Source organism: Zalophus californianus, chromosome 3 (genome assembly GCF_009762305.2).
Source record: "Zalophus californianus isolate mZalCal1 chromosome 3, mZalCal1.pri.v2, whole genome shotgun sequence".
Taxonomy (NCBI): domain Eukaryota; kingdom Metazoa; phylum Chordata; class Mammalia; order Carnivora; family Otariidae; genus Zalophus; species Zalophus californianus.
The window spans coordinates 34,131,426-34,146,638 of NC_045597.1; the positions used below are offsets into that span (position 1 = coordinate 34,131,426).

Genomic DNA, 15,213 nt, shown 5'->3' on the forward strand with positions numbered 1-15,213 from the left:
TCTAAATCATATTCCTGAATTTCTAAGACCTTTTATTAAGTAGACAACACACTGCTTAATTTCTTTTTTCCTGATTGTGGTTCAATTCTCTGTTTATATTATTATTAAATTTATGAAAAGGTTTAAGACAGAGAATTACATTTTCAGCTGAGAGGTGATGAACCTTTAAGAAACAAACTTGCACATGGAAGGGTTCTGTGATGGCTAATTTCTTTCTCTTTTTTAAAGATTTATTTATTTGAGAGAGAGAGAGAGCACACATGCAGGCAAGCTGGGGGAGGGGCAGGTGGAGAGAAGGAGTGAGAGAAGCTGACTCTGCTCAGAGGACGGAGCCCAAGGCGGGGCTCAATCTCATGACCCTGAGATCATGACCTGAGCCAAAATCAAGAGTCAGATGCTTAGCCAAAACTAAGCCACCCAGGTGCCCCTGTGCTGGTTAACTTCATGTGTCAATTGGCTAGGCCACAATACTCAAACATTTGGTCAAATACTATTTTATTTTATTTTTATTTTGGTCAGACACTATGTTAGATCTTTCTGTAAAGGTATTTTTTAGATGAGATTAACATTTCTTTAAAAAGATTTTATTTATTTGAGAGAGAGAGAGCATGAGCAGTGGGGAGGGGCAGAGGGAGAGGGAGAAGCAGACTCCCCACTGAGTAGGGAGCCCAACATGGGGCTCAATCCCAGGACCCTGGGATCATGACCTGAGCAGAAGGCAAATGTTTAACCAACTGAGCCACCCAGGCACCCCAGAGATTAACATTTAATAAAAAAAAAGGGGGGGGAGGCAAACCACAAGAGACAATTATTAACGATAGAAAATAAACTTAGGGCTGCTGGAGGGGTGATGGGTGGGGGATGGGCATTAAGGAGGGCACTTGTGATGAGCATTGGGTGTTACACGTAAGTGAAGAATCACTGAATTCTACTCCTGAAACCAATATTACACTATATGTTAACTAACTAGAAATAAAAACTTGAAATAAACGAAAAAACAAGTAACATTTAAATCAGTAGGCTTTGAGTAAAGCCAATTAACCTGAATAATGTAAAGGTCACATCTAATCAGCGGAAAGCCATACTAGACCAAAGACTGACTGCCTCTGAATAAGAAGAATTCTGTCAGCAGACTGTCTCTGTACTTAACTACAACTCTCCCCTGAATCTCCAGCCTGCCAGCCTATCCCATCAGATTTTGGACTCATCAAGCCTCCACAATCATGTGAGCCAATTCCTTAAAACAAATCTCTCTTTCTCCCTCCAGATATCCTATTGGTTCTATTTCTCTGAAGAATCCTAATACAGGTTTACAAACAAAACTGTTTCTTTGTTCAAGAGCTATTAGTTCATTAAAAACACTCAGGAATGCAATGAGTCAAACCAGTGTTAATTATCTATGTTTTCCTATCAACAAAATACTGACAGTGTTATGAGCAAGGTTGAAACAAACAAACAAAAATCTGGGATACAATGCCATTACTGACCCTTGAAGAGTCAAGAGATTTGCTTTATGGCACAGGAAAACTATTATCACATACTATTGGTAATTCTAGAGTTGCAAAAGCTTTTTTCTCTTTGGCCCAAGGAATCCTTTGTTCAAGAGAAACCAGTCTTAGAATCCCCAAATGTTAAAGTCATTAAAAAAGAGATAGTTTGATATAAACAAGGTTAGGAAACTTTTCCAGCCCTCCTCCTAAAAAATAAGAAGTCCTTGAGGGAAACTGAGATACCATGACGTGCTACAGAGCCAAGTCTGAAAACTCATTTCATTGCTTTGTCCCCAATAAACCCAGTGAACCCTGTGTTGCCATGACTATCACCATCCTGGGCATTTTGCAGAAATAGAAATTAAATGATTTGGCCAAGGCTACAAAATTAGCTACTAGCCACGCTGAGGCCTTCTAACTTTGTCTTTTATTTTTTTGCAAATTTTATAAAAATTCAAAGCTATCTTTCTAAAACATGCAAACACTTGACCTGCACAATGTGGCAGGTCAGCAGAAGACACAAAAACTCACAACAGAACCTTGTAGTAGGGTTCCTATAGGTACATCTGCCTCTTTGGCAATCACTCCTGCTGACTTTATCACTCCTATGAGGAGAGGAAGATGAGGCTTTATTTGCCTGTAATATTGGCTCTACACTAATGACCTAAATAGATTTTGTCCAGCACTAACAGAGCAGCAAATTAGGGCATCGAAATGTAAATTAAATTATAATTATTTATTTCTGGATAATAGATCTTTGGTAAAAGCTGCCTTCTTGAAATAAGGACAAAAATATTTATATGCAACTTTGCTAAAAATGACATTTTTACTTTGAAACAGAAACGAGCAATTCAATGAAATGAACGGACAAGCAGGATTATTTCCTCCATTTGACAGAGCAGGAAACATTAAATGACTTATTCAGTGTCACACAGAAAAATGGGAGTGTCAAAACATCATCTAAGGTCCTAAGTCTAATCTATTAGAGTTTGAACTCTAGAAGGGCAGACACTCTCTCCTTTGAGTTCACTGCTGCCAGCACATGGCACAGCACCATGCATATCACTGGGGCTGATGCTTACTTATATCAGTGCTCATGCTCCAAACAAACATTAGGAAAACTAAGGTACTTAATGAAGAGGCAAAATGATAAATGGATAGCAGCTCCCTTTCATATCACAAACAAGGCTAATCCGTAATAAGAACCAAGAATGAAAGAGTTACAACAAAACAGTCAACAATGGATTACAGGCCAATATCACAGACTTACCCTGTCAACCTTTAAGATGACTATTTCCAATTTAACCTTCCCACTGCTTGAATAATTGTGTAGTCAGCATTTTTTCTATCATTGACTTTTTTATTCCTGCTCACAAATCTTGAGGAACTCCCTAGAAAAAAACATGGAGCTTCTTCCCACCAGCGATCAAAATCATACAAACCTCTGTCAGTTGTTTCAACTGTCTCTTGTTTTCACTTAATTCTTCTGATAGGTCACTCTTTTTCACTTGCAGTTCAGAGATTTCCTTTCTTAATGGATTCACTAGTTCATAGAACCGAATCTTTAAAAACAAAAATCAAATTAGGCAATTTTAGAATCCCTGTTACAATTAAAATTTATTAATTTATAGTACCCTCAATTATGAGTAATAAAAACATTCAGGTAACAAAAGGAAAGCATTGAGTTTTGCATTATATGCCTGTATAATCAAGTTTTGTTTGTACAAACAGTTATTAACTGACCCTGACCACTAATACTTTATTAAGGCTTAATGTTCAATTAAGTTTCCTCAAGGCCCAGATTCTCTATAATTCTCTACCCCGACACAGTCTCTTTCTTCTCTTCTATCTGTACTCCATGTACTACTTACTCCTCATCTCCCACCACTGCTGATTCCACCCTATCTGCTTGTTACTTCCTGAACACATTAAGTGCTTAAGTTTTGGTCGTATTTCCTCTGATAGAAGAATTCTTCCTACATACAAATGCATGGCTCATGCTTTCACTCCCTTCAGGTCACCCTATCAGTAAAGCCCTAATTCCTCTAATCTGATTTAAAATAGTACCCCCACCTGATGGCAGCTCCTAGTCTCATTCCTGCTCTTTTCTCCATAGCATTTATGACAAACATTCTGTATATTACTTTTAATTTATTGTCTGTGTTGCTCTGCTTGAATGAATGTAAGCTCACAAAGGCAGGAATTTTTGCCCGATTTGCACACTGCTCTCTCTTGCCTAAACACATGATAAGCCTACATCCCAGGTCCCTGGTGAAGCCCTACTGCTACCACTGCCAGGTAAGAGATAATCAGGAGGAATCTGGAGGGATCTTTCATATCACTACTTCCATTCAGTTCAGACCTCTTTTCTCACTCATGATTCTCTCAGAGGAATTTGTCTGCCCTAATCTAGTAAAGTGTTCCATTTGACAAATTCCTATAAGCTTAAGAAGCCATGAACAAATTAGGAGAGGGTAATTATGCCTATTTATTATATAGGCATGCAATCTGCAATTCCTTAATATGTTGCTGAACTGCAAGAGTACCACATCTGGTAAGAGGCTAGTCCTCAACACAATGAATTTGTGTATGACTAGTTAGGATAATACCATCTGCAAAAACAGAAGATGACAAAGAACATTAACAAACCAGAGAACAAAAATATGTGTAACTCCCACTTGTGGGATACTTGATACCTACTACGGATAAAGTCAAAACGACAGCCTGTGAGAGATTTGATATGTCTTGGACAGTACACTTTAGATAGAAAAAAATATATTTGAGCTACTTAAATAAAAAATGGACAAAAAGGAACACTTTGTTTTATGAGATCATTAATCCAGAAACGTTATGCAAATGAAAACCAAGAGTAGCAATCACCACTCCTGCAAAAATAATAGGTATATTTACTATATGTTTACTATGTTCTAAGCACTATGCTAAGCATTTCACACACATATTCACAGTTAATCTTCACATTACCTCAACAGAAAGGTACTATTATTATTATCAATCCTTTTACATATGAAAAAGTTCAAGCCTCTAAAGGTGAAATGACATCTATATATCACAAACCAGCAGTTCTCAATGTGTGGTTTGGGAACCCCTGGTTACCACCCCATCACTCTGAGACCCTTTCAGGTAATTCATAAGATTAAAATTATTTTCCTAATAATACTAAGATTTTTTCTGCTTGTTTTACTCTCATTGTCTTATGCCTGTTCAGTGGTGTTTGCCAGTGGCTACCTAATGTGTGGTGAGATCATCGCCTTTAAGGCTAATGGAATGTGTGCTTATGTATTCTTGTGTTTTAAAAATGTCTTAGTGTTAATTTCCAATATGGTAAATACTAATAGATAGGGCCCATATAAACAAAAGCTCCTTGGACGTAAAGGGATGCTGACATCAAAAAAATTGAGACTACGGCCATAGATGAATCCTATGTGTAGATCTGTATAACCAACACCGCAACAGATCCGAGCTAGATGACCAAGATCCCCTTCATCCTACCCCCTTCACAATCACACCAAGTCCTCTCTCCTCTACTACCCCCAGCCCCTGGCAACCACTAATCTGTTATCTCTATAAATTTCTCATTTTGGGTGAAAATATTATAAACCACCGGTTTATGATACAATGATTCATTTCTATGGACTGTGCAGCCATTAACTTCATTCACTATTTCCAGATCAAGGCCATAAAATAACAAAATAATTTATTAATTGGGTACTTGGAAGATTAAGGCTATTACATAAATAGCAAGTTCTAATTTGAAAATATATGCAGTTTGTTTTTTTTTTTTAAATGATGCAACACACTTACAGATACATATTCAGGAATAGAAAGCTGATCTTCAGGAAAACTTTTTAGTTTCATATATTGCTCTTCTGTCAACTCAAAGTCACGCAGGTTTCGACGAACATCTCCCGCCTTCTCTCTTAGCTGAGTATTTGTCTCTTCTAGTTGTTTCTGTCTCAATAAAATAGTTTCCATTTCTTGTTTCATTAGTTCTTGATATTTTCTACATTAGGAAAGAATTTATGGCAAGCTTAAAGAAAACGTTCAGATTTAATTTTCTCAAAGTTACCTTTTACAGTAACATAAAAACAGGAAATGAGAAGCTCTCTGATGTTTTTGGCCCCAGCTGAATGCTTATTTATTTAAGCAGTTAAACATGAAATGACAATTCTATACTCATTACTACATGTGCAGCCACATAAACTGTTAAATAGAAAATTGATATTCTTAAAGAATAATTTTCAAAATTCAAATTATAAAATCATATATTTCCTTTGCTTAAGATTTAAATTTATATATCTGTTTTAGACCCTACTCATCAAAATAATTTTCATTTCTTTCTGTCCAGGTACTTTAAAGTATACTGCTTGAAGATGGCAACACTGAACCACTGTAAAGCATTCATTCAACCAGTGAGGTGATGAAAGGAGTAATCTGTACATAATCATTCTCAAAGAATACATGTAGCAGACGTTGCCATCATTAGCTGCCTATTCGAAGATTCTGAGCAGGAAGGGACAATTGATTCTCTCCCCTTCCTACTGTATCACACCCATCAACATACAAACATGCTGTTACTTCTTCTATCTTAAAAAAAATGAACATTTCACTGCCCCCTTTGTTTGCTCCTCCATACAGCAAAACTTCTCAAAAGTTGTCTCTACTCACTGTCTGGTGCCCTTCCTCTTAAACCCATGCCAATTAGGTTTTTATCCTTCCTAATGAAATCTCAAGGTTGCCAATGACATCCAGATTGCTAATGATCAATTCTCAATTCTTCTCATCCATGACCAAAGATTACTTGACACAACTGATCTCTCCCTGTACACACTTTCTTCACCTGTCTTCCAAGTCACTATACTCTTGTCATTTTTCTCCCATTTTTCCATTGGTGTTTTCTCAGTCTCCTTTCTGGTTTGTCTTAATGTTAGGAGTACTTGGCTCTCTTCTCTCTCTGTATTTACTACCTTGGGGAATTCATCCAATCTTATGACTTAAATGTGTACTGTCTATATCCTAATGATTCCCAGATTTATATCTCTAGACCAAACTCTTCCAATACCTACACATGGATTTCTAATAAGACAACTCTAACAGAAGATGTCCCAAACTGAACTCTTGCTCTTCATTCATAAACCTCTTCCACTGTGGTTTTCCTATCTTAGTTGACAGCAACTCCACCCTTTCATTTATTCGAACCAAAAATGTTGCCACAATCCCACCAGCTCAACCTTCAAAATATATTCAAAATCCAACAACCACTTTTTACTAATGTCAGCCATCAAGAGGATTAGTGCAATAGCCCCTCAACTGCCCTCTCAGCATCATGTAATCTGAGAAATGCCTCAAGAATTAGAGTAGAAGCCCTACCACTGAATGGAGTGGTTCCCAAAGTACTGTCGCCAGACCAGCAGCATCAGCATCACCTGAGAACTTGGTAGAAATACAGATTCTCAGGGCTCACCCCAAATCACAATATCAGAGGGTGAGACCCAACAATCCTTTTTAACAAGACCTCCAGATGGGTCTGATACATACTAAAGTTTCAGAACCAATGATCTAATGTTATAGTGCCTGGTAACTGGTGAGATAATTTTTTTTAAGTATCAGTTAAATAGTGAAATCTTACAAAGAGAGAAGATAAGCACTTTAACACATTTACTTCTAATTAACACATAGAAAGAAGCAGTCACTTGTCAAATTTTCTACATAGGGTTCAGATTTTTTAAATACAAAGGTATACTTTGTTTTTTGTGTAAATCATTGTTCATGATTGCCAAGTTCAATTTCTTTACCTTAAAGACACTTGGGAAGAAATATGAGAGGATGCTTTTTATGGACTTATTTGATTTTTGCTCCCAACTTTTAAATCTGTCTTGCTTTCACTTAATTTGATGACAGTTTTTTTTAATCACTTACTTCTATTAAATTGTTTCAAAGAATTCATTATAGTTTTCATAAAGCAGCACATCTTTTTTTCATTCATATTTCATTGTTTACATAATTCTAAGGACAACTGTCAAGGCATATTTGAGAGTAAACACAGTGGAATCTTCCTAAGTACACAACTGAATTGGGAGAAAGAATGCAGGCAAAAAAGAAGATAATTTAAACTTGCAGAGTTAAATGGGCCATGAGATTTAGTGTGCTTTATAAAGCAAATGAAGAAAGGTTAATCCAGACAACAGGTTAAATGGTGGTGAGTTTAGAGAACTTCCATTGTCACTTATGGATCACTTACATCAGCAATGTTTGTTGAATGAATGCTGAATTTTGACTTTTTGTATTTTGTGTATTGTATCAAGTAACCTACTTTTTTGTTGGTATGGATGTAAAAATTATTACCATCGCTCACTTAAAATTTCTCTCTTTTAGCTACAATTGCATGCATAAACAGGTAACGAAATTACTTTTAATGGCTAAATAGGTATTACTGTTTCTTAAAAACTTTCTTACCTGGCATCCTTTTGTTGAAAAGTCAACTGATTGTCTAATCTCAGTGTCAGTAGCTGCTTCTGGTGAAGTGCATCATTAAGTTTCTCCTCCAATTCTTCAATCTTAATGAAGAGAAAGAGGTAAATTATATGGTCAACTTTCAAATTTATCACTACAAAATGTCTGAAAAATACTCAATGTTAAAAAAAAAAAGAGAGAGAGAAAGCTTGGATAGAGGTTCTTCTGCAATGTTGTATTAACAAATTACAGTCTGTTCATACAAATGGTTTAAACTGCTGCCACATACATGGATTTTTTGCCAGGCTGTCATTAAGACTACTTTTTCCCCTTGGGTGCCTGGGTGGCTCAGTTGGTTAAGCGACTGCCTTCGGCTCAGGTCATGATCCTGGAGTTCTGGGATGGAGTCCCGCTTTGGGCTCCCTGCTCAGCGGGGAGTCTGCTTCTCCCTCTGACCCTCCCCACTCTCATACTCTCTGTCTCTCATTCTCTCTCTCACAAATAAATACAAAATCTTAAATAAATAAATAAATAAATAATAAATAAAAGTTCTTAAAAAAAAAGAGACTACTTTTCCCCCTTCACTCACTCTCACTGAGAAGCCCCTTAACATCTGGGATTTTATTTTGGTGCCTTGCCCAGGTGATTTTTTCCTTGCTAGACCCTGCATTTGTCCTTTTGATCCATAGATCTCCAAACGAATACTCCATGAGTGATGTCACAAATGTCCAAAAGAAAACGAGGCCTCAGCCTCACCTACTCGTACACTCCCTGGACCTCCCTAGTCTCCAACGCAAAAAACACCTGAGTCATGGTTGAGGTCTACTTCTCCCTCACAGCTTATTCTGACCAGACTCCATTTTGTTGTGGTTCTTGTTAAGTTCACTTCATAAATAGCTCTCAAAACTGCTCCATCCTCTTTGATACCCACTGACAAATCTTGTTAGACCCCCACCATCTCTCACCAGGAGTGTTTCCTTGTGTCCAGTTTTGTCAACCTCCAAATTTATCTTCCTTTAGCTTCCTTTTAAAAAATGTTAACAAAAATTTATTTCCCCAGTTTTAAATCCTTCAGAGGATCTTCACTGTTTTCGAAATCAATTTCAAACTTATGGCATAATGTACCAGTACTTCTTGATCTGGCCCTTACCAGCTCCTTCCTTCTCTGGTCACTAGCTTAAAAGTACACTCTGTTCCAGGAAAAATAAGTGCTTGCCTTTCTTCAAGTATGCTGTGGTCTCTCTTAAGCCTCTATGGACTTGGGTTTTGCTCTTAGTCTAATTAAAAAATTCTTTTCTCTTTTCCTTTCAACCCAGGTAATTCTTATTCATCTTTTAAAATAGATTAATTTAACAGCCAATCTTTAATATATTCAAGTGGATTCCTCTTGCATCAGCAAATTCCCCATCTCTACTGGATCATTCCTATCATTAAGCAAACTACTTCTATCATCCACTAAAAAGAACAACGAACAATATTCCCTTGATCACACCACTCCCTTTGCTAATGTACCGTTTCTCTGCTTACCATCAGAGCAAAAATTCAATATTTTTCCCATAATATTCCAGGAAAAGTATTCTGAATCACTTCTTTTAATAACCAGTCCCCTAATAATTTCAGCATATTTATCTTACTTGACAGCATGATTTGACACAGCAGATGACTGTTGTCGTAGTTCAAATTCCATGTTATTCCTCTTTGGTCTTCCTCCTAACCCACTAGCCACTCGTAGGCTTCTCAGGCTCCTTTGCTAGATTCTCTTCCTCTACCCTATTTCTAGATGTTGGACTCCACTTCACATGGCTTGGGGCCCTCTGCTCTCACCAGGTAATGTCATCTAATCCCATAGCTTTAAGTGCCATCTATATGCTGATGTATATTTTACATACACACCACACAGACACACACACAAACACACATACAAAGTCATGGACTCGCCCCTAAACTCTAATTGACAATTCTGTTTTGGGGTCTAACAGGAATCTAAAGTTTAACATGTTCAAAACAGAACTTACATCTTACCTCCCAGAACAGTCTTCTCCCAGCCTTCCATTTCTCAATAAATGGCTCCAGTGGATGAAGCCAAAAACTTAAGTCTTACATAAGGCAATAACCCAATTAACTGTCTTCTGCTTCTACCTTATCTGTCCTTGGTCTATTACTTCAGTGCCCTTTTGAATACAAAAATCAGGACATGTAATTCTAATTGCCTAAAATCTACCGGTGGCTTCTCTGATTACACAGTCTAAAGCAAGAGTTAATAAACGATGGCAATGGGTCAAATCAAGCCCATGCCCTGTTTCTGTACAGCCCATGAGCTAACAGATTTTGCATTTGTAAAGGAGTAAAAAAAACAACAAAGAATATGTGACAGACCACACATGGCCTGCAAAGCAAAAAATATTTACTGTCTGGGTCTTTACAGAAAAAATTTGCTGACTCCTTATCTAAAGTAGAAAACTCCCGTTGCTAAGTGATGCTGTGTCACATGATCTTGAAGAGCTCCCATTTGTTTCTTGATCATGTGTCTCACTTGAATGTGATCTACATAAAAAAGGGACCCTGCCATGTTCAGTTATATTCCTAGCAACAGGCTTCAATAAATGTCTTAAATCAACAAAAGACAACCACATTCCTCATAATTATTATTTTGCAAATCAAGAATACTGTTACCACAAGGACAGAAAGTTCTACTCTTTCCAGGGTTACAACTTTCACAATTTTAACTGACTTCTAACTTAGGTTCCTTAACTCAAAGACAATCAAGCTGGGAAGATGCACCCCTTCATTTAATTCCCCAGCAATAAGGAACCCACAGATCTCAAGTGAAAGATAAAAAGACTGTCATTTAAAAATTAACAGGCATGAAGACTGAAGAGGAAAGGAATGAAGGAATAAGGAAGGAGATTTAGGCATCAATGGGCAGGGATAAAAATGGAAAGCCAACAATTCTCTAGAATCAGGATGTTTGGCCTAAGCCATTACCCTTTTAAGTTCTCTCAGTGAGCAAGAGGGAAGTGGGACTAATGATTTTGAGTTCCCTTGGAGAAATGTGTTCTTGTTTTTAGACATGGAAAAGTCAAATCAACATGGATCAAGACATTCATAGTAAAAAACTGTAACGTTAGTAATAAACTGTAACAAATGTAAAAATTGTATTGCCACCATACTGGTGTAGAAAAAACGTTAGATTCACAGACTTTCTAACTTAAAAAGACTGTGATGGGGACGCCTGCGTGGCTCAGTCGTTAAGCGTCTGCCTTCAGCTCAGGTCATGATCCAGGGTCCTGGGATCGAGCCCCACATTGAGCCCCGCACCGGGCTCCCTGCTCTTTGGGAAGCCTGCTTCTCCCTCTCCCACTCCCCCTGCTTCTGTTCCCTCTTTCACTGTGTCTCTCTCTGTCAAATAAATAAAATCTTTAAAAAAAATAACAAAAAATAAAAAGACTGTGATGAATAGAACAAAAAAAATTGCTACTCGTCTCCCAACACTGTCTTCTCTTCTATCTAATGTAACTCTGATTTTTATTAGTGACAATAATGTATCCAGTTAAATATTCACATTTCCCAGCTTTCCACTCCTTGCAGCTAAGGTGGTCATGCTATATAGTTCTAGTTTACTGAGGCCACTGGCTTGAGCTTCTGAGAAAGCTCTTTAAAAGGGAATGAGTCCTGGGGCTTCTGGGTGGCTCAGCTGGTTAAGTGTCTGACTCTTGGTTTCGGCTCAGGTCCTGATCTGACAATAGTGAGATCTAGCCCCGCGTGGAGCTCTGCACTTAGCCGGTAGTCTGCTTCAGATTCTCTCTCCCTCTCCTGCTCCTTCCCCCTCTGACCCTCCCCCTGGTAGCATGCGCACTCTCTCTCTCCTTCAAATAAATAAATAAATAAATAAAATCTTAAAAAAATAGAAGTACATAAAAGAGAATGAGTCTTTTGGCATGTGTCCCATTTTCCCATTATCCTTCTCCTCATCCTCTGCCTGTAACATGGATACAATACTGGAGGTAGATCAGCCATCTCTGACTTTGAGATGAAAAGCACATGCTTAAAACAGCTGTGCAGAAGGTTAAAAGGAGCCTGGGTTCCTAACAATATCAAGGAGTAACCACCCCAAATCTAAATTACCTACTTTCAGATTCCTGTTACACAAGAGAAATAAAATCCTTCTCCTGTGTTACAGGCAGCCACCATTTTCTAAGTCTTTGGTACTAGCAACTGAACTTCATCCCCAGAACACTGCACAGCTAGTTCAACCTCTTTCCACAGCAAAAATACCTATAATGTATCATGACACTTGACCACTCAGGACTATAGAATGCTTCCAATGACAGGAAGCTAAGTAACTTAAATCAGGCCATTTAAATGTTAATAGCAAGAAAGGTTTATAGTCAGCAGAAATCTACTTTTCCTGTGACTTTTATTATCTATAGTCGAGTAAGGGAAATTTATTTTTAATAATGCCACATGTGGCACACACACAATGGAATATTACTCAGCCATCAAAAAATGAAATCTTGCCATTTGCAATGATGTGGAAGGAACCAGAGGGTATTATGCTAAGTGAAATAAATCAATCCAAGAAAGACAATTATCATATGATTTCACTCATATGTGGAATTTAAGAAACAAAACAGGATTACAGTGGAAGGGAGGGAAAAATAAAATAAAGTGAAAACAGAAAGGGAGGCAAACCATAAGAGACTCCTAACTATAGGAAACAAACTAAGGGTTGCTGGAGGGGGAGGTAGGTGGGGGAATGGGGTAACTGGGTGATGGACATTAAGGAGGGCACTTGATGTAATGAGCACTTGGTGTTATATGCAACGGATGAATCACTAAACTCTACCTCTGAAACTAATAAAAAAATAATGCTAGAAAATGATATTTTCATCTTTGTACCCCCAATGCTCAATATACTGGTAAGCTCTGGAAAATAAATGTCTAAAAATTCTGTTCCTTCACTGATCCCAGACTCTCACTTTTTCACATTTTACATCTCTGAAACTGGAATGCATCTTACAATCTATAGCACATAACAGTTTAACTTGGCAGTTTTTAATCTCAGTGATACAAGTAATGGTCCACTTTACAATCAAGCTGCCTTCGATTTGATGAATTATGAAAGACTAATCCTTTACTGTATAATATTCCTCCATATATCTGACAGCAAACATCTTACTCCCAAGGGGTCTCTAAGCAAAACAACCCTAGTGCTCATGGACCAAAAACCATGGGAATGTAGAGTACGCAGCTATTCTGGAGAGTAATTTGACAGTACACTCAGTTTAATTAAGTATGCATATACCCTATGAGCCAGAAATTCTATTCCTGAGTATACATGTCAAAGAAGATGTCCACACAGGTCCAAAAGAGAAATGCCTACAGAAGGCCCATGTTGCATGTGGTGGCAGAGAACTGGGAGGCAATCTAGGTGCCTACCTCTGCGGTAGTGGATGAATAGATTGGTAGACGTAGACACACACACACACACACACACACACACACACACACACACACACACACAGAGAATTACATAGAAGTTAGAAGCAGAAGATGAGACATACACAGTAACATTAATGATTTCAAAAACATCCCGGAGATGGGGAAAAAAAACAGCTATAAAAGAGATAAACTCTAAAACAAAACATGCAATTTACATTTATGTAAAGGAAAAAAATAAGAAAAATACCCATTTTCAAGAACAAATGTAAAAAAAAAAAATTTAAAATAGTTAATAGAAGGGCGCCTGGGTGGCTCAGTTGGTTAAGTGTCTGCCTTTGGCTCAGGTCCTGATCCCCGGGTCCTGGGACTGAGCCCCGTGTTGGGCTCCCTGCTCAGTGGAGAGTTTGCTTCTCCCTCTCCCTCTGCATCCCAACCCCGCTCGTGTTCTCTTTCTCCTCCCTCTCTCTCAAATAAATAAATAAAATCTTAAAAAAAAATAGTTGATAGAGAGAAGAAGGGAAATGAGCTACGGGAATAAAAAGAATAAATATACAAAATAAAAAGTGGCCGTGGCAAGGATCAATGATGATTAGGTGTCATAAACTCAGGAATACGAATAACTGTCAAACAGAGATACCAAAGAAACTGAATCTCCAGGGCAGAGGACTATACAGACTAATAATATAATTATGATCTTGATTCTCCCTATCAAACTAGTCACATCAGGGTTAATTCCCAATGAAGCAGAACACATCTTGGCTGGAAAAAAAACACCTAAAAAGATTATCTCACACATGCTAGATTTTAAAAACTGAGCCTACAGAAGCAATTCATCCCTGCCCAACTTCAAATCATTGCCTCTTTCAGGACTTTTTATTTAATACACAGAAGTATAATTCACTCCTCCTCTCCTTCCAAAAAGTTTTTTTCAACTATGCAAGAAAATATAATTTTCTTTTTGAAATGATAAACGTATCATTCAAGTTCAGATTACATATATATAATTTTAAGTCTTATTTATCTGCAGTTTGGAGACAATAAAGCATAAAAGTAACAAAAATTACACCTAATCTTACCTTCGTAAGATAATCCACTTTCAAGTTGTCTATCATCATATCTTTCTGGGATAGCTCTATTTTCAGTAACTGAATATTATGAAGAAGTTCTTTACGTTCGATTAGTTGCTGGGTGATTTTGATTTTACCATCTCGCTCTTCTGATGATGAAATATCATCCGTAGGAACTGTTGTTTCTAAACTAATATCTTCAGATTCCAGAGAGCTAGAGATATTCACTTTTTTTGATGCCCTGGCAATTTTTCGAGACATTTTTTTTTTTTTTTGTTATGGCTCAGTTTTCTTCTCCAATTCAATTTCAATTTTCTGTGGGTTAAAAATATTAAATGTATTCAAACATTCTCTATGGAAAGCATAAGTATGTTAAAGAGATACTAATGAATGCCTAAGTAGTTATCAGACAATCTGGAGGACCCCTCGTCTAGGACAGATTAGTAAATTACTGCTCAAATCAGACATATTAAATCAAGCTCATTAAATCCTACTATGAATTTGCCCTTGATGAATAAAAAGCCCAGTTCCTGGGGACAGGAATCTTACTTGTGGGAAACAAAGAAATTGTTCGAGGTAAAGGATAAAAGCCCTAGTCAGTAGTATCCAGGAACGAAAAGCAGCACGTGTTCGAGCTTAGAGAAATCAATTCTGAGTTGATCACAAGGTTTTGTCTACTTAGAATCTTGAAGGATTTAGAGTAGCAACAAGAAAAAAGCATGCAAGAATTAGGGTTGGTACAG

The 15,213-nt window shown here is 37.4% G+C and overlaps 1 protein-coding gene across 8 annotated transcripts in view; it reads right to left on the minus strand.

The window, feature by feature from the left end:
- Positions 1-15,213, minus strand: part of PIBF1 (progesterone immunomodulatory binding factor 1) — a 231,456-nt gene that overhangs the window by 215,453 nt on the left and 790 nt on the right. For all 8 annotated transcript variants that reach the window (XR_003519163.1, XR_003519164.1, XR_003519162.1 and 5 more), the window contains exons 2-5: positions 14,480-14,785; positions 7,965-8,065; positions 5,313-5,511; positions 2,933-3,052 (exon numbers count right to left, since the gene is read on the minus strand). Coding sequence is in view for 5 of the 8 variants with exons in the window: in XM_027589896.2 (XP_027445697.1) it covers positions 2,933-3,052; positions 5,313-5,511; positions 7,965-8,065; positions 14,480-14,731 (672 nt within the window). In the remaining 3 variants the exon portion in view is untranslated. The remainder of the gene's footprint in view (positions 1-2,932; positions 3,053-5,312; positions 5,512-7,964; positions 8,066-14,479; positions 14,786-15,213) is intronic.